We start from the raw sequence: 19,533 nt of genomic DNA on the forward strand, positions 1-19,533 counted from the left end.
TCTCTACCATTGGCATTGGTTTTCCTCCTGCTATTTTCGCTATAGCGACAGGTGGTTTCCTGCAAGCCTTTGTTATACCTAAATTCCTTTCACCGCTTTCCTCGCTCCTATTCTTACACCGCTTCAGCTAGTTATTACTAAAACTTGAAAATGTTTCCATGTAGTTATGTGTTCAACAATTCCCTGCCTTGCATTTCCTGTCATCGCACATTTACATAGATCGCTGAAGACATGGAAACTACATGAAATGTATGTATTCCAAATAACAATATATTATTTACCCTATACAACCCAGGCATCTCACACCTAGGTAAACATATTTGAGCTTTGAGAATTTTGTGACTGACTTCAGCACCATCTGGGTTAGTGGGATAGCAGGCTGCTTGTTGCCTGTGCTGATTGACACATTTGCAAAACAAAAGACGCTAAAATGGTGTGAAGGAATTTAAGATGGCCTGGGATTACAAGTTTTTCGTAGCCTTCAAGGATTCTAGTGTTAAAAATAGATATATGCAGTGGTAAGGCAAAGTAATCAGTTCCCTTAAAAGTCATCATAATTTTCTGCATGACAGAAAAAAGTTCCACTTTTAAAGGCCATAGTCTTAGTTGGAAAATCACTGCAAAAATGAAGACAAAGGAGCATTCTGCTTATGTGAGAAACAAAGTCATTGAAATGCACAAGGGCTGAAATGCATACAAACAAAATTGTAAAATTTTAACGACCAATTAAGCACTGTTGGATCCATCATCAGAAAATGGAAGGTTAATCACAGAACCCAGACTCTTACTAGTGAATGTTTTGAAATGGCCAAGTCAAAGCTCTGATCTTAACCCTGTTGACAATCTGTGGCACTGTTGGAAAACTGCTGTCCAGATGTGGCATCTCAACAACCTACTGTAAAGGAGCTCTCTAAATTCTGCCAGGAAGAATAAGAAGAATCACCCCTGAACAATGTGCCAAACTGGTAAATACCTAGTCCATGATGTGATACAGAAACTGGAATTCCCTGTGCTTATATAGACAATAGGACAGATACAGCATTTGAAACCTTTTAAGTGAGATATCTTAGATGTAAAACATTAATAGACATCTCCAGGCTAAGATTCATTTGAGAGGAGAACAATACATAGTCAACATCGCTTTGATAAGATAACTGTCCAACAAAGTGTTTTGTGAAGTTCCTGTTGAGTTTTTCAAAACAGTGTACATCTGTAGTCGGGTTGTCTGGGACTGTCTGAGAGATGCAAAACAATCTCATACCTGGCAGTAAAACTCTTTGTCTCTATTTAAACCATGTTGTAATGTGTTAAATTTTAGCATGAGTTTAATTTCCCATTCTTTTCTCTTCTCTTGCTATGTTCTGAAGTTGCCCATAAGCATTGTGGGACTTTAAAGTCCTCTAACAGTGTCCATGGCTGTTGAACTGAGTTACTATAGCAACATCTCTTTTGCCATGTTTAATGTGGAACCTGTGTAAGTTCATTCTTTGGCGGAGTGTTTGTCCAGTTTCTCCCACATAGAATGCATGTTGGGACATTTCATACAGAGAATTAGACAGAACACGTTAAATTATCTGCAGGAAAATGATCGGTTTAACTTTCCTGTATGCAGGAGATGTGTCATTTTCTATTGGTTCACTTAGGAACTTTGAACAATTAGTTACTGCAGGTTAGGGTGATTGTCAGTATGCCAGGAGGAGGAGAAATGGTTCTGGAAATTTTTTGCAGCTGCTTCCCATTGTTTAGCATTGGCTGAAGTTCTTTTAAAGTGCTTCAAGATGTAGGTTATAGGTAAATAAACAAGGGGAATGTGGTTCTTGTTGGCTTGTTTTTATATTTCTGAAGGTTGTCTCTGAGTATGGCAGTCGCTCTACTTATTTGAGTGTCTGTTGTTTTGGGGGCATAACCTTGTCTGATGAAGTCTTGTCTAAGCTCCTGCAGTTGTTTATGCCAGTGTGTTGGGTCTGAGCAAATATGGCAGTAATGTATTGCTTAGCTCTAAATAATGGAGCTCTTTATATGCTTGGGGTGAAAGCCATCACTCTCAGGTAAGTCCGCCTGTCTGTTCGCTTGTGAAAAAAGAGGTTACAAGGGTGTTGTCATTCAGTTTAACAGTGGTGTTGATGTCAAGGAAGCTGACTTCTGTTTTTGAGAAATTAAGCTTCAGCTTTATTGTAATCTTTCTAGTTAGCCAATAAAGGTGTCATTTTGCTTAACGTCTCACTACATCCACAATTGTTAAAACAGTACAACACCCTAGTACTATAGTCATAAAAGTCAGGAAAGAAACACACCATACTTTCACCTATGTTTGTGGGAACCTTTTGAAGCAGTCAGCCGCTTTTAAATTTACTGAACTCTCTGTCACTGCTAACTTAAATTGGGTATCTGAGATATCTGAGAAAAGCCATGCTTTATCTGTCTGTGGTCACAAACATCTGTATGTTCACAGTGCAATCCATCCTCACTTGCTGTGTTAGAGATTGATACGAAACCAGCTCAGTTCAGGACTGCAAAACTCTACAGCTGGAAATGAAGTCAACTTAGAATATTAATGAAACACGCTTCTCCTTTCAACTTATTGTAGTACTGACAATTTAATGAATGTTTCCATCATTATTGTGTGGGTTATTTTTCTCTATTGTTATGGCCCCTGAACTGGACTGGTGCTCCTTCCAAGGTTGACTCAGAACCCTACTCACAATGGTTAGAGTGTAGGTTCAGTCCAGCCATGAATGTGAATTGATTACAACTAAGTTTGAGAGAGAGAGAGTTCTTATGTTTAATTCCTTATTTAAGTAGTTGACGTTTTCTGCTTTCATTCAATAAAGTTTTTCTTTTCTTGTTGTGGCCCACCAGGCTGGCACTGCCAGCTGAACCAGACACAGACAAGCGTGGGACACAAGTTCAAGGCACACCATGTTTATTTTTCTTTTTCCCTTGTGGGAAACACCTTCCTCGCTCCCACAAGTATAACACATTACAAACACGCACAATGCACAAACAATTAATCCCTTCCTTTACTCCTTGGGTCAAGCTTCATCGCTCCTCCTCCCAACTCTACCTCCCCGAGTAGTGGCTACTGGCTCCTTTTATAACGCACCTGGAGTGCTCCAGGTGCTGATTACTTGTTTCCAGCAGCACTTCAGGGTGTTTCGGAAGACTCAAATGCTTCTGCTGCAGTACCCCATGGCGGCACCTGCAGATCCCAACAAGTCTGCAACACACTTCAACTCCTATAAAGCCCTGCGGGAGTCTGAGGCACCGCTGCAACCCAGGGAGGTTGCCATCTAATGTCCTGGGGGAGGTAATGCTCTGGCCACTCTTGCTCCCCAGGTCCTCCCAGCGTGGAGGTGTCCCAGCCGGGCAAGTACCCTAGCTGCACGCTACACTGGTATAACATTTAAACTGTACAATTATTTTTTTCTTTTTATTATTCTTGAAAATTTAATTTTAATTTACTTCTTCCTGGCAGTTATGTTTACTTGGTTTTATTATCCGAATAACTAGAAACAATGAAACAAAAAACACAAATTAGTGCAGAAAATCAAGAATGGAGTGGCTACTTAAGTGTCATTCACAAGTTAATGCTTATTAGTAAGCAACAACTAAAATAAGGAGCACATTTTCAAATAAAGCAAGTGGGGTTAGAAAAATGTATGTACTATGTTATTGTCTGTATTGTTATATTTTATGCATAATTGTGTTTGTACTTTTAATAAAGTTTTGTCTTGTACATTTACTCTACTGTTTTAAAAATCTGGAGAAAAAACAATGAACCTTTACAAATTAAAAGCATATTATAGATGTAGCAAGGGAAATTTGTTTGTATAAGATATTCTAGCATTAAATTTCACATTTTTATTGTTTTAATTTTTTCAGTTACATATCACTGTCTGACAATGAGAAAACTGGTTTTAAGGCTCGTGAGTTGAAGTCTGTACATGTAGATGCCATTGGGCAATATCTGAAGCTAACTTTTCACAAAAATCATGTCAACCGATACAATCTATACAATCAGGTAGGAAATTATTTCTCGCTTAATTACTTTTGATTTTACTTTTAACTTAAATGTTTTGTTGATTGTTATTTATTTTATACTTACTATGCAATTAGGGTTTTATTTTTATATCTAGTTTGTTGGTTCTTGTTTGCAGAAATGTTTTGAACTGATTATATATATATATATATACTGCTCAAAAAATTAAAGGAACAATTTTTAATCAGAGTATAGCATCAAGTCAATGAAACCTCTGAGATATTGATCTGGTCAGTTAAGTGGCAGAGGGGGTTGTTAATCAGTTTCAGCTGCTTTGGTGTTAATGAAATTAACAACGTATGCTAGAGGGGGAACAAATGAGACGTGACCCCAAAACAGGAATGGTTGAACAGGTGGAGGCCACTGACATTTTTCCCTCCTCATTCTTTCTGACTATTTTTTCACTAGTTTTGCATTTGGTTATAGTCAGTGTCACTTCTGGTAGCATGAGGCTATACCTGGACCATACAGAGGTTGTATAGGTAGTCCAACTTCTCCAGGATGACATATCAATATGTGCCATCGCCAGAGGGTTTGCTGCGCCTCCAAGCACAGTCTCAAGGGCATGGTGGATATTCCAGGAGATAGGCAATTACTCTAGGAGAGTTGGACAGGGCTATAGAAGGTCCTTAACCCATCCGCAGGACCGACATCTGCTCCTTTGGGCAAGGAAGAACAGGATGACCACTGCCAGAGCCCTACAAAATGACCTCCATCTGGACACTGGTGTGAATGTCTCTGACCAAACAATCAGAAACAGACTTCATGAGGGTGGCCTGAGGACCTGTCATCCTCTAGTGTGTCCTGTGCTGCACCGCCCGCACCATGGAGCTCGATTGGCATTTGCCATAGAATACCAGAATTGGCAAGTCCACCACCTGTCCTTCTAGTCCCATGACCCCCACCCATTATGTTGGTCTCTTCCTGCATTTACCTTTTTGTTTTTGTCATTTTGCTATCAAATTTCTATTCAATTTCAGTATCTTTTTCCCACAGATCTATTTCTACATTTTGCCAACAATATGAGATCATCAGAATATAAAAGCACCCAAGGCAATTCTTCATACACTTCTGGTCATAACATTTATCACTTAAATGAAAAGCAACAAGCGAAAAGTCTATTCCTGCTGCACACTCACCTTCACTTCGGACTTTAACTATATAGTGTCGTGTTTTGACCACTGTATGTGTTTCTTCTTATACTGGTTAATGTCTGTGGTGACGCCATCTGCCTACACCTAACTTTCTCACCTCACTTCCTTTTAAGGCATGCTGTGAAAAGCTTTCTCCTTTCTGCAAATACATAATCCAGTTTCTTTCCGTTTTCCTGACAATAAAAGGTATTAAACCAAATCCCCTTTTCTTTTCTCTTGATCCCGGATTCGCTTCTCTAACATTCTATCAACCATCTTCACTACCTATTCCAAAACTTAATTACTCAGTTTGATCGACAATCCAATGGATCACTCTTCTGTCTGGGTACTGCATTAAGCACCCTTTTATCCAATCATTAAGAAACATAAATTATGTTTCACAGGTCTGTCGGCCATTTAACTGCAGGGCCTTCTGCTTCCGTCAACATTTTTGACATCACTCCAGTTGGGCTCACTACTTTACCTATCTTTTTAACCACTTTTGCAAATTGACAGCTTGATCATTTTTATTTTCTCATTTTGAACAGTATTATGTCATTCATTCATCTTCCTCATTTAGCAGCAATGAAAATAAATATCAAGGTAAATACTACTGCATTTTGCTGTAAGTGTAAATGTGGAAAAAGAGAAAACTATTTTGGTTTAGTTCTCTATGTTACTCATTAATCACAAGTTCCTGGAAAGTATTAAGTTGAATTTGTTCCCACAAATCTAATCTTTTGTCCACTGGCTTTATTCTTAATGTGTTTAAGCAATTATGAGTGATTTTGTGAAGATTTGTTTCTGTGCTACCTGCACTTTATGTTTGCAAAAAATTTTGTATTTGTGAATCACTATGTCATGATTTTCAGATGCACTGTTAGCAAGGAAGTAAATAATTTCCAAGAATAAATATATAATAAAACCTAAACTATGCAGCACCAAGAATGTTTGAGATATGTTGGGATATTTTGGAATATGTACAGTACTTAGAGTATGACCATTTGAATCTTACTTTTTGGATAGTTTTTGTTGTTGCAACATCCTGTTTGGAAAGCACTGTACCAGCCCTTGACATATTAAATCCATTAGCTTGTGTAAATTTATGTAATTGTCCTGTTACCTGGGAAGTGAATATATTCTTTACACATTTACATTTACAAAAGTTAGTACCTTCAAATTAAGAAATGTTTTTTTCATGATCAGTTGCCCAGTGCTGGGAAACTGCAATGTTCCAAGCTGTACATATTTGTTGTGACAGACCGTAGGCCTGGGTTGACATCCTGGCTGGGATAAACCCTGTACCCTTACCTGGCAGGAGGCCACAGTAGTGGATGAACAGGGGTAGATGGCCACCTATGAGTGCAAGCTCTTCCAACACGCTAAATGGCAGCATTCATGAGCCAGTATGCTCATTCATGTGTCTATTGGGCATCCTAAGATTGGCATTTCCGTGAGGCAGCCCTGCTGGACTCTGTGGGTGCAGATAGGAGTACCTCCTCCTTAATGCTGAAAGTATTCCTGGGTCCAGCATAAAATGGGTCATCACTCTCCACTTGAAAAGTCAGAGTCGGGAGTGGAGACAGACTAAGCTCACCTCAGAGGATTGAGGGAAAGAGATGTGTTATAGTAGTGGACTATGAAAGAAAGATACCTGTGCAATGTAGCTGTACAATAAAACTATTTATTTGCACTGAAACCATGTCCGTAATGTTGTGTCAAGGATTTGGAGGCCGTGAGATGCTCCCTACAGGCTCCAGTATGTAATTGTTTCTATATTTAATGAGGTATCTTTCATTATATGAAAGTATTTAACTGTAAGCATCCACATGTGCCAGTAAATAAACATCAATATTAACTGCACAGCATGTACTGCATTTAAACTCTTAAGCACAAGGTGGGCTGCAGGCAACACCGCCATATTTTAATGTTGTTTGTGTATGCATGCAATAAACTCACTAGTCAATCAATAGCAATAAAGATATTTTTAAATATTCATAGGTGTCTTCTTTCAAATAAATCATATGTTTTCATGTTGTCTGCTTTCCTTCATTATTAAAATATGTGATTTGCACACATTTATCCTGAGGCGAGCAGCGCATCACAGCTGAGTCTTAATTTGTCAAATATCACACTGTACATCAAGCTGCATACAACAAAAGGCTCATTACCATTAGATAGCTGAGGTTCAGAGCATTTTAATGATGTACAGTATAGTTGTCTGTCATTGGTCATTTGTACTACACGTCACAGCTGTTTGTAAACTGCAGTAAATATTATGCTTATATAATAGCTCATCTTTACAAACCATTATGCACACAGCTCGAGTCAGATTCTGAAAAAAGTTTAGACTTTATTGAGAATGACATGTTTGATGAAGTACTTAAGGATACACTTGATTTGCAATTACTGCTTCATATTGGCAGAAAAGTTGTGGCTTGCAGATCAGGCGTTATGGGTTCAAGTACCACACCTGAATGCTGTCTGCTGAATGTTCTCCTTATGCTAGTTTTCTAAGCAGTGCTGTTTCAAGTTCAACTTATTATGCTGGCAATGTTTCTTAGTGCAGCGATTAGTAATTGTTATGCTTTACTTGTGCTTTTGGAACTTTCACGCAAAGACCTTCCCCTACCAAATCAAATGTCACTGTATCACATTACTCTGTTGCTGTGTTGTGAGCATATGAGGAAAAAAAATAGTTTCAGCTGGTGACTTGTTCATGGTGTAATTCCCCTGCCCGAAGCCACCAAAAGGTGAGACAGTTCTGTATAGTATTTTCTATCCCGTTTACAGAAGGGAAATAAAAATGAACAATGGTCATGGGTTCAGTGGGGTTGAAGGGAACATGATTATAAAAGGAATAAATAAATCACATAAGGCTGTGTGGATCCTTTCAGTGCCATCACAGTAGAAATGTGGGTGGTGGGATTATATTGTAAACTTGTATGACATGCTTGCGAAGCTGGTGATGGCCTCCTGTGACTGAAAAATGGCTGTGAAAAAAATGGTTTAGGTGTATGTGTCTCTATGATTAACTCTGCACTCTGGCTGCCCGCTTCCTGTGTTATGCCCTGGGATACCAGCATAGGTATTGTCCCCACCCCTGTAATCCAGCACACAGTATATTCCAGACGTGAAATGCATGAAACAGCAACAAGAAGAAAAATAAATAAATTAAAATGCCCTGAACTTCAGTGGGGTAATTTCAACAGAAGGCAGTGGATTATATGTGAATTGCCGCACAAAACACCAATCTGTTGTACAAAATGTAAGGATTTGCTGTGTTTAGTGGTAGGCAGAAATTGTTTCAAGTTCTGGAATGACAAATAATTTTGAAAGTAAAGGTTTAGATGAATACATAGTTATACTTTAATGGTAATTTACCTGTTGCTTCAGTGTGATACAGAGTGTGTGTATATGTATATTTATTTCTGAAAATTGAAAAAATATATAACTGCAATTACAATACTTGTTTTGAGAGATTATTTAGGTGCAAGAGACTTAATGTTTGAAAAAGGGACACTATGTTTCAAACATGGGGACACCTTGTGCCAAACAGTTCAACTTTGCAGTGCTATGGAATATGACATCTAAACTTGGTACAATGATAACTGACAGATTGAGGCACAAACGAAAATTGTGTACAGTACTGTAAAATGTAGTTTTTTGGAGAAAAATGTCTAAAACACCATTTTTTGTGTTTTATTTAGTTAATATTGGTATAAACAAAGTTTTATAATCAAAAAAAATTTGATTTGAAAAATTTGAAGCGTTGTAATTGCTGATTGCTGATATATAGTCATATGCAGCTCCTTTATTGCAATAAACGAGTAATAGCCATTTATTTTTTGGTAAGTAATGCCAAAAACCCCTTAGTGCATAATGTATTAATTACTGATTGTAAAGATTTAGACGACAATGTATGAAAAATGCTGCCAATTTGTTTTCTTACAGCGAAAGTGTGAAGTTTCAAATAAAAAAAAAACCAGTAACATTCTTACTATTACTGTTATATTAAAGTGCCATATAAGGCTGTATTACAATGGAAATCTCAACCATCCATAAGTGGTATAGCCAATGATAAAGACCCGTAGATAATGGACCTGCATTTTATTTTATTTTATAATTTCCTAATACACATTTTTGTGGGATTTCTTCATAGCTGGCTATGTACATAGTGTATGTGTACTGAGAAGGTATACAGTATATGACAAATCTAAAATGGTAGCTAGTGAAAGTGGAAAAAAGTGTGTGTAAGTCTCAGTTGAATAGTCATTGTCCTTTACCCTTAAATAATAAAAATGTGTGATAAGTTGCTAAAGATCTTTTATTCATATTTTGCAGGGGGATCTCCAGCAAGTTTTCTTATTTAATGTTTGTTTTCAGAGCTTTAAAAGAAAATGTTTAAGTATCTGTTTTTCTGTGTGTCCAGGTTGCCCTGGTGGCAGTTAATGTCCTTGGTGATCCTGTTGACACCAGTGAAATGGAAAACACAGTAAGTTTTCTTGTTTTTGTTTTTTTACAGGGGCTTAAATGAATGCTAGCATGTTTTTAACTCGTTCACCACATTTTCTATAGCTTGAGTTCCATTTCTCTCTTGATGGTTATCTTTTTATTCTCAAAGGTCAGAGTGGAAATTCCTTTAAAATAGTTGTACCCATAGAAATTGTACACCTCTTTGTGACAATTCAGTTGCTACTTGCTGTCTCTTACATCATTGCTGCATTCTTCTATAATTATATGCATCATGGATTAATGGTGCCTTCAGCAATTCCTTTTGAGAGTTATTTAGTTATTTAAATCATGGTTTCCTGTATTCCCTCATATTGTTTTCTCTTAATAATGCTGTTTTTCTTTTGTAGTGGTGCTCTCTGAAAGTGGTCCCTTTAACCTTGGTGGCTTAGTTATTCCATAATAAAATAAAACCCTAACTTATTTGAGATAGCATAGGTTATAGTCGTTTAGACTTGGCTGTTTTACTTTTTTGATTGTCTCTTTTTATGTTACATATTATTATTCTGCTTTTTGATCTAATAAAATATTGAGCAAAAAAAAAACCAACTCTCTACATTAACTTACAATAAGGTATCCTACTGTATTTAGTTTTAAGCTATTGTTTTTGTTGTTTTTGTCCTTCTGTTTGAAAGCTTATTTCTTTCACTCACATTTTTTTAATCACAAACTTATTATTTCATTGCAGTTGGTAACATTGTTCACATGTGTGCTTTTCATTTCTGTGAACAAGTAAATAGAAAGCAGTTAGTAGTAGTAGGGTACAGCGATATTCTTACTTGCATGGCCAATTAACACTATAGACAAATGTAGCAAATAACAAAATTCTTACCTCTGTTTCTCTGCTCCCATTACCTACAATATAGTTAGAATATGTCAGAGATGGGGACAAGTTGCATATGATCAAGTCCAAGCAAGTTTCAAGTGTTAACCATCAAGTCTCAAGTCACAGTTAAGACAAATCAAGCAAGTCAAGTCAAGTCAAGGGTTCACCCTAAGCAAGTCAAGTCGAGTCCTGATAAGTTTCAAGCCCAGTCAAGTTGCAGTACTAAAACAAACAGAGGTTAAATGTTCGATACGTTTATTTTTGCACAGAAAAATTTTTACAGAAAAGATGAACTTATATACATATATTATTATATTATATATCTTATTTGCATTGCTATATTTAAATTATATGCATATCTGTGCTACATTAATATCTGAAAATAAAATTGTGTTGCTTACACAAAATGTTTAAAACTAAGAAATCCAGTCTAAAATGTATAATGCAATTCAATCTGAAAGGATTAGTTTACTTTGACAACAACAATGTACAGATAATGTACTCACCCCTTGTCATCCAATATGTTCATGTCTTTCTTTCCTCAGTCATAAAGAAATTGTTTTTTTTTTTTTGTTTTGAGGAAAACATTTCAGGATTTCTGTCTATATATAATGGATATGTATGGTGCCCCGAAGTATGAACTTCCAAAATGCAGTTTAAATGCAGCTTCAGAAAGCCCGAAATGATTGGTTATTTTCCAAACAAATTGACAATTTATATACTTTTTAGCCTCAAATGCTGGTCTTGTCTCCTCTCTGTGCAGTCTGTGTGATTCGGTAAATACAGTTAATAGATGTCAAAAAAACAACAATCTCTTTTATATCTTTAATGTCAAAAACATCCTGCAATGCTGTTTTTACCTTTTTTTGTAAAGGGCATTTGAGCTTCTATACATGTTAACTGTGTAAACACTGTGTCTGCACTTTTGCTACAATCTAAGACTGTATTTACCGAATCACACAGACTGCAGAGACAACACAAGACCAGCATTTGAGGTTAAAAAGTATATAAATTGTCCATTTGTTTAGAAAATAACCGATTGTTTCGCTAGATAAGACTCCTTCTCCTTGGCTGGAATCGTTTAGAGTCTTCTGAAGCTGCATTTAAACTGCATTTTGGAAATTCAAACTTCGGGTGCCATACATATCCATTATATAGAGAGAAATCCTGAAATGTTTTCCTCAAAAAAACAATTTCTTAATGATCGAGGAAATGTTTTATATATGATGCTTTAATACTTATGCTGTCCATTATAAGGCACAGTAGGGATTTATCCACTCTTTTTAATCTAACGTTAGTGATGAATCTCGTTAATTAAAATGAACGGATCTTTTTCATTTCAGCAGAATATAAATATAATGTATGTTAATATAGCCCAGTGATGAAGTTATGCTTAATCGCATCTCTACGGTGGACGCAATATACACGTTTCATACATAATATATAATCTGATATATTTGTTTTCTATTTGAACTGGTTTCATTGTTATACAGCACACAACATTTTGTTGTTATTGTGAGTGTACACAAAAAAATTATAGACACTTAACGTAACCGATTCGAACGATGAAATTATTCTTGTCTGTATGACCAAAAAGTTTTGAACGAGTTATTGAAGGAGAAGTGATTGCACCGACGCTTTCATCTTAGATTTTCATGCAGTATAATGTAACACGAGCTGCAATTCAACTAACCGCACGCAGTCAGTCCATACAAACGCTTGAAAATGCGCACATTTAATATAGACATTATAGTTTACATGTAATATCGAGAAGCCCTTTCATTTCAAGTTGCACTCAACATTAAAATGTGGCTACGCCACTGGTAACCTTATAGCGCTTTTATTTATGAGATGATCATCACATTTCTGATTAAAAAACATGCAACCAAGGCCAAATTATGACAAACAGAAAAGATTAATTTAATTAATTAGTAATCGTTTTATTAAATTGACTATACAGAATTCGACTTTCTTACCTTTCCTTGTGGTTTTTGAAGTGCCGGATGAAATTTGATGTTGTGGTTGTCGTGTCTGATACTCTCGCTGCATTCTCTGCATCTGGCAAATCTTTTTTTGTTAGTACGGTCTAGTTCAAAGTCCTTATAGCCAAACGTGACTATATGAGGAGCTCGACTATTGTCTGCCATGTTTGGCGCGGTTTGAGTTGTGCAGCGTTCTTCTTCTTCTTCTTCTTGGTAACGTTAAGAGTTGTGCAGCATTAGCGGCCAGGCGCCAATTATGGTGCTGCTGAGTCATAATTATTTTATTAAATTATTTTATTTTATTAAACGAATTATATTTAAAAGTTCAAGTCATTGTCGAGTCTTCCACTTTAAGTCAAGTCTCAAGTCACTTACTCTCAAGTCAAAGACAAGTGAAGTCATTTTCCTCTCAAGTCAAAGTCAAGTCAAGTCATTTTCTTACTTCAATCAAGCAAGTCTCAAGTCCTGAAAATTGTGACTCGAGTCTGACTCGAGTCAAGTCATGTGACTCGAGTCCCCCATCTCTGGAATATGTAGTATGTGTGTGTGTATATGAAAGTGAATTGGCAAATAGAAATACTAGTTAGGAAAATGGGGAGTGTGTACAACATATTGCAGCTTAGGCTTTGTGAGTCTAGTGGGTATCACTGATACATATACTTTAACTACCAGTACACCGCGGGTCTGTGTAAAGTAGTGTTTCTCACCCACTGGTTGTGCTGCCTGTGGATTGCAGGTTGCTGTTATTGGTTCACAAATGATTTGCAGTGAATTGTCTAAGCCAGAGTTTTGGGTTGTAGTTACAGCTAGTGGGTTTTCAATGAATTTAAAAAGCCAAAACTGGTCAACAATGAATTTGTGTCAATTTACCAGGAACCCAGTCGTCCACTCCATGCTAAAAGTTACATAACCAATGCAGGACACATTTTCAGATATGGAAACTCTTATGTTTTGCTCCCATATTTTATAATCAACTTTTCAACCTTGTTTAACCTACACAGAGATGGAAGGGGCATCTCTATACAAGAAGTAGGATTGTTCAACAGCTTTGGAGCCCTGCAGTTTAAAGTTCAACCTCCCACTGTTTTATAAATTCTTGGAATCTTTAGTATTCCAAAATCTTGAAATCTTAATGTGTGCTTCAATTTGTATATAGTGATAAATACACATAGGAAAATAGGGCCTGTATAGGCCATTTTAAAGATTTATACTGATTTTGAAATCAGCTTTGCTTAACTGAAAGCTAATGTAAATATTTAAGAACAGAAGTTATGTACAGTAGTTGTTCTTTCTAACTGTAATAATGATTCTTGCATCAACATTTTGAATTAACTTTAAGCTATATACAGCACAATTTGAACAACCTGTGAATAAATTATTGTGGTAGTCCTCCTCTGTCACCTCCATCTCCATTATAGGTTTATAAGGTCCTTGATATCATGTGTACAGAGTAGAGTGAAAATTTACTTGGTTGTTGTAATCGACATGCAAAATGTTGCCACTCTAAGGCACTGTAACTAGTGAGTATAAACATCTTACCTAAAAATTTCAGTCTTTTTTTCCTAGGAAATTTAACAACGCATTTGTCATAATCAAACCCAACAAAGTATACAGGTAATCCTCCTCAATCGCGGGGGTTGCATTCCAGACCCTGCCCACCCAGCGATAGGTGAAAATCCGCGAAGTAGAAACCATATGTTTGTATGGTTATTTTTATATATTTTAAGCCCTTATAAACTCTCCCACACTGTTAACATTATTAGAGCCCTCTAGACAAATAACACCCTTTAGTCAAAAGTTTAAACTGTGCTCCATGACAAGACTGAGATGGCAGTTCTTTCTCACAATTAAAAGAATGCAAACATATCTTCTCTTCAAAGGAGCGCCTTCAGGAGCAGAGAATGTCAGAGAGAGCTCGCTAAGAAAAGCAAACAATCAAAAATCAATACGTGCTTTTAAGTATGCAGAAGCACCGCGATAAAGCGGCATTTTGTAGAGGAGCGTCCGTATCTTCTAGGCAAACAGCCTCTGTGCAAACAGCCCCTCTGCTCACACCCCCTCTGTCAGGAGCAGAGAATGTCAGAGAGAGTGAGAGAGAAGCAAACAATCAAGCACCACGCAGGAAGCATATCTTATATCATTGAGGAGTTTTAGTTAATATGTAATACATGCTCTGATTGGGTAGCTTTTAAGCCATCCGCCAATAGCCCCTTGTATGAAATCAACTGGGCAAACAAACTGAGGAAGCATGTACCATAAATTAAAAGACCCATTGTCCACAGAAAGCCGCGAACCAGCGAAAAATCTGTGATATATATTTAGATGTGCTTAAATTTAAAATCTGTGATCGAGTGAAGCCACGAAAGTCGAAGCGCGATATAGCGAGGGATTACTGTATACCAAATTTGGCAATGCCATGGTTATTAACATTAATTAAATCTGAAAGTAAAATGACTACAAAAGTGTCCCCCATCAAGTTTGAAAGTATTTTATCCATTGGAATAGTCTGAAAAATCAAGCTGTTTTATATTTAAATACATGTTAAGTGTAACTGTTTGAAAGACAGTGGGACACAGCTTTTGTAAAATGGGTAAACACAAATGTACACTGACATGCAAAGAGTTTCAAATAAAGTGAAATGTTGAGATTAGAGGATTTTGATATGGGCATTAACTCAACCATTCCCCTTGTTCCCATTAGATTCAAAGAGCCTAAATATTAATGGAATAAAGTAGTGTTGGTGCACTTTTCCTTTTATTTTTGTGCATTCAAATAATGTACAAAAGACTATGACTTTAGATTATTATAATTTATAGTGAATATCATAATTCTGTGTATTTTATCAAATTAGCTGTTTGTAACCCTTAAAGGTTTTGATAAAGTATTAAAAAAGCATTTTATAAAATTCATCAGAAATACTATAAAAATGTAGAAAAGTTAAAGAAAGATGAGAATATTTAAAAATAAAAGTACAGAAATTGTTACATAGCGATTGTATGCATAAAAGCATATATTGAATTTGTGTAGTTTGTTGAGTCAGAGTTCATACTGTCAAGTCCATAAGTATTTGGACAGTAACACAACTTACATAATTTTGGCTTTATACACCACTGCAGTGGATTTGAAATAAAGTAGTCATCATGTGATTGAAGTGTAGACTTTCAGCGTTAATTTAAGGGTTTTACGAAAATATTGCATGAGCTGTTTAGAAAAGACTTTGTACACATGGCCCTGTGATGATGCAGGTTCTGCTCCATGTTCCCATCTGGCTTCTGGGGAGCTCTCGAACCCGACACTGTCGGTAGTGTCACCATGAGCTAGACAGTGAAGACATCAACAATAAACCAAGGGGATGGTGCCAAAGAGCATAGTGCTTTTATTTAAAAACAAAACCAAAAAGAGTGGTATTATTAAATAAATAATCTATTAAAACAGGTGAACTGTGGAGATTAAAATTCAAAAATAAATCCTTTTCAAAACAAGATTAAAACAATGGCTGGAAGCAGTCTTGTCTTAAAACTCTGGTGCTTTATTCTTTCTACTGGTGAATCCCCGCTTCTCCCAGGACGGGCCGGGCACTGCAACAGGTGGTATCGCCTACCAGCAAATGCAGCTCCCTTCTATTCTGGTCCGGTAGCCTTCCTATTCCTGGCTACAGAAGGCTCCGACCGGACCAAGACTTGGGTTCCCTCCCCAGCGGCCAGGACGCTCACGCTGGGGCTCAACACGCCCAAAGTCTCCTCGACTGCCGCTCCTTTCAACAGCAAGTTATCTCCTCTGCCAGTCACTCCAGCTCTTCAAAACTGCTCAGCTGGAGCGACCGCTTCAATCTTCCCCCCAGAGAGTTTGCCAAACACTCCTCCAGGCTCTCCTACCAGCTGCATTAAACCTTCAACGAGCCTGCTCTCGCTTACGCTCCCACTCACGCACCGGCTTTCTCCTTCCTGCCACCTTCTTCACCTTTAACCTATGTTCCCATTCTTTCCTTTTTTCTTACTCCCTTCCCCGCCTCGCGTTTCTACTATATATTACAGGGATGTGGATCATGTGTGGCGATTAGCAGCTCGCGGCTTCAATCACGGATGCGCCTAGGAACCATTCCGGCGATTATCTATGTAAAACTGACCTTTTCAGTTTCAGCTGTGGACCCGCTTATACCACAGCCCCCTATATTCAGGGTCTCAAAACTATTTGGACAAACTAAGAGAGAGAGGTTAGGAGCATGCTTGATTGCTTTATTTCAGATCCACTGTGGTGTTGTACACGCCAAAATGATAAAAATTGTGTCACTCTAATACTTATGGACCTGACTATATTGTGTGTGCAGAGCCATCAATAAAAGTTAAAAGTGGGCAGTGACATAAAATATCCAAGTTAAGTTTAATGTCTTAGTATAATAGTACAATGAAATTCTTACTTGCATGTTTCCACAGAACAACTTGCAAAAACAATGCAAAAAATAAACAAAATTTATAAATTGAGAAAGCACATGTACATAACTATTCACAGCTTTTGCTCAATTCTTCGTCGATGCACCTTTGGCAGCAATTACAGCCTCAAGTCTTTTTGAATATGATGCCACAAGCTTGGCACGCCTATCCTTGACCAGTTTTGCCCATTCCTCTTTGCAGCACCTCTCAAGCTCCATCAGGTTGGATGGGAAGCGCCGTGAACAGCCATTTTAAGATCTCTCCAGAGATGTTCAATCGGATTCAAGTCTGGGCTCTGGCTGGGTCACTCAAGGAAATTCACAGAGTTGTCCTGAAGCCACTTCTTTGATATCTTGGCTGTGTGCTTAGGATCGTTGTCCTGCTGAAAGATGAACCATCGCCCCAGTCTGAGGTCAAGAACACTCTGGAGCAGGTTTTCATCCAGGATGTCTCTGTACATTGCTGTAGTCATCTTTTCCTTTATCCTGACTATTCCCCCAGTTCCTGCCACTGAAAAACATCACCAGCTGCCACCACCATGCTTCACTGTAGGGATGGTATTGGCCTGGTGATGAGCGTGCCTGGTTTCCTCCAAACATGACGCACTGTAGGGATGGTATTGGCCTGGTGATGAGCGGTGCCTGGTTTCCTCCAAACATGACGCCTGGCATTCACACCAAAGAGTTCAATCTTTGTCTCATCAGACCAGAGAATTTTTTTTCTCATGGTCTGAGAGTGGCTTCCGCCTGGCCTCTTTACCATACAGCCCTGATTGGTGGATTGCTGCAGAGATGGTTGTCCTTCTGGAAGGTTCTCCTCTCTACAGAGGACCTCTGGAGCTCTGACAGAGTGACCATTGGGTTCTTGGTCATCTCCCTGACTAAGGCCCTTCTCCCCCGATCGCTCAGTTTAGATGGCTGGCCAGCTCTAGGAAGAGTCCTGGTGGTTTTGAACTTCTTCCACTTACGGATGATGGAGGCCACTGTGCTCATTGGGACCTTCAAAGCCGCAGAAATGTTTCGATAGATAGATAGATAGATTCTGTAACCTTCCCCAGATTTGTGCCTCGAGACAATCCTGTCTTGGAGGTCTACAGACAATTCCTTTGACTTCATGCTTGGTTTGTGCTCTGACATGAACTTTCAACTGTGGGACCTTATATAGACAGGTGTGTGCCTTTCCAAATCATGTCCAATCAACTTAATTTACCACAGGTGGACTCCAATTAAGCTGCAGAAACATCTCAAGGATGATCAGGGGAAACAGGATGCACCTGAGCTGAATTTTGAGTTTGCTTTCTCAATTTTTTTATTTTTTAATAAATTTGCAAAAATCTCAAGTTAACTTTTTTCACGTTGTCATTATGGGGTGTTGTGCGTAGAATTCTGAGGAAAAAAAAGAATTTAATCCATTTTGGAATAAGCTGTAAAATAACAAAATGTGGAAAAAGTGATGCACTGTGAATACTTTCCAGGTGCACTGTATATAACAGGGATGGAGTAAGAGATGAAATTCAGAAGAGAGTTTGAGGGAGTAAGATGGATAAAAAATCCAGCTAGGAGACTTAAAATTGTACTGGTAATGTAATATTCCAAATGAATCTCAGTACCAGATAAAGCTATTTCACATTCTTTCTCACAGCATTATGTTTTCAATCAGTTAAGTGTTTATACAATCATATTATTCATGGTAGATATAGGAAATATTTAACTGTTTCAAATCATGATATTTGCTAAAGAGATTTTTTTTTATTTTCTTTTAGCCCACACGGGAACAGCTAATTGAACATTATCTTAATAACTCACATAATGACTCATCTGTTGATGCAACTTACATGGGGTAAGCTATTATTGTTGTTTGTTTTTTTTTCTTTATTTCTATTGTCAATATATGTCAATGAGTCTTGCCAGTTTTCTTATGGATTTGGATGTGTGAATTTTGTCTTCAGTTGTTGTAGACTATGTGGCACAGACAGCATGTATAAATTAATATACAAAAAATATTACTCCTGGGTAGTCTAGTCTGCTTTGATATTACCTTAGACAGGAATGAAAACATTAATAAAATGTGTTTACTGTGACAGTAACTTTATGTTTATGTTACTGCTAGTTTATTACTCCTTTAACTTTTATGTGTCTCATTTAGAAAACTGATATCTTCATGTTCCTTCCCAGCCTTTTATAGAAACTCTGTATTTCTCATTTTTTGTTTCTTTTATTTTGTGTTTTTTTTTAAGATTAGAATCTATCTATCTATCTATCTATCTATCTATCTATCTATCTATCTATCTATCTATCTATCTATCTATCTATCTATCTATCTGTCTATCTGTCTATCTGTCTATCTATCTATCTATCTATCTATCTATCTATCTATCTATCTATCTATCTATCTATCAGCATGGTGTCACAAAATGCATTAAATTCTTAGTACTTTGTATATAGGTAATCTCCTGCAGATTTAAAGTTCCATGCTCTTTATCAGGGTTGGTCATGTTCAGTTTTGCACTGCTCTACTTGCACATACAGTATCTATTGTACATTGTGAGCGCTGGTTAATGAAACAGTGTGCCTTATAAATAAAATGTGCATGTTAGCTTTTCTGTGGTGGG

At 37.3% G+C, this 19,533-nt stretch overlaps 1 protein-coding gene across 1 annotated transcript in view; it reads left to right on the forward strand.

Annotated features, from left to right (window-relative positions):
• The window catches only part of LOC120522512 (centrosomal protein of 104 kDa-like), a gene marked incomplete at both ends in the record, with an annotated part of 36,620 nt that extends 17,859 nt beyond the window's left edge, over positions 1-18,761 (forward strand). Inside the window, 3 exons of the mRNA XM_039743421.1 lie at positions 3,883-4,021; positions 9,605-9,667; positions 18,685-18,761. Coding sequence (XP_039599355.1) covers positions 3,883-4,021; positions 9,605-9,667; positions 18,685-18,761 — 279 coding nt within the window. The remainder of the gene's footprint in view (positions 1-3,882; positions 4,022-9,604; positions 9,668-18,684) is intronic.
• Between the last annotated feature and the right edge of the window lie 772 nt (positions 18,762-19,533).

Source organism: Polypterus senegalus, unplaced genomic scaffold (assembly GCF_016835505.1).
Source record: "Polypterus senegalus isolate Bchr_013 unplaced genomic scaffold, ASM1683550v1 scaffold_2329, whole genome shotgun sequence".
NCBI classification, from domain to species: Eukaryota; Metazoa; Chordata; class Cladistia; order Polypteriformes; family Polypteridae; genus Polypterus; species Polypterus senegalus.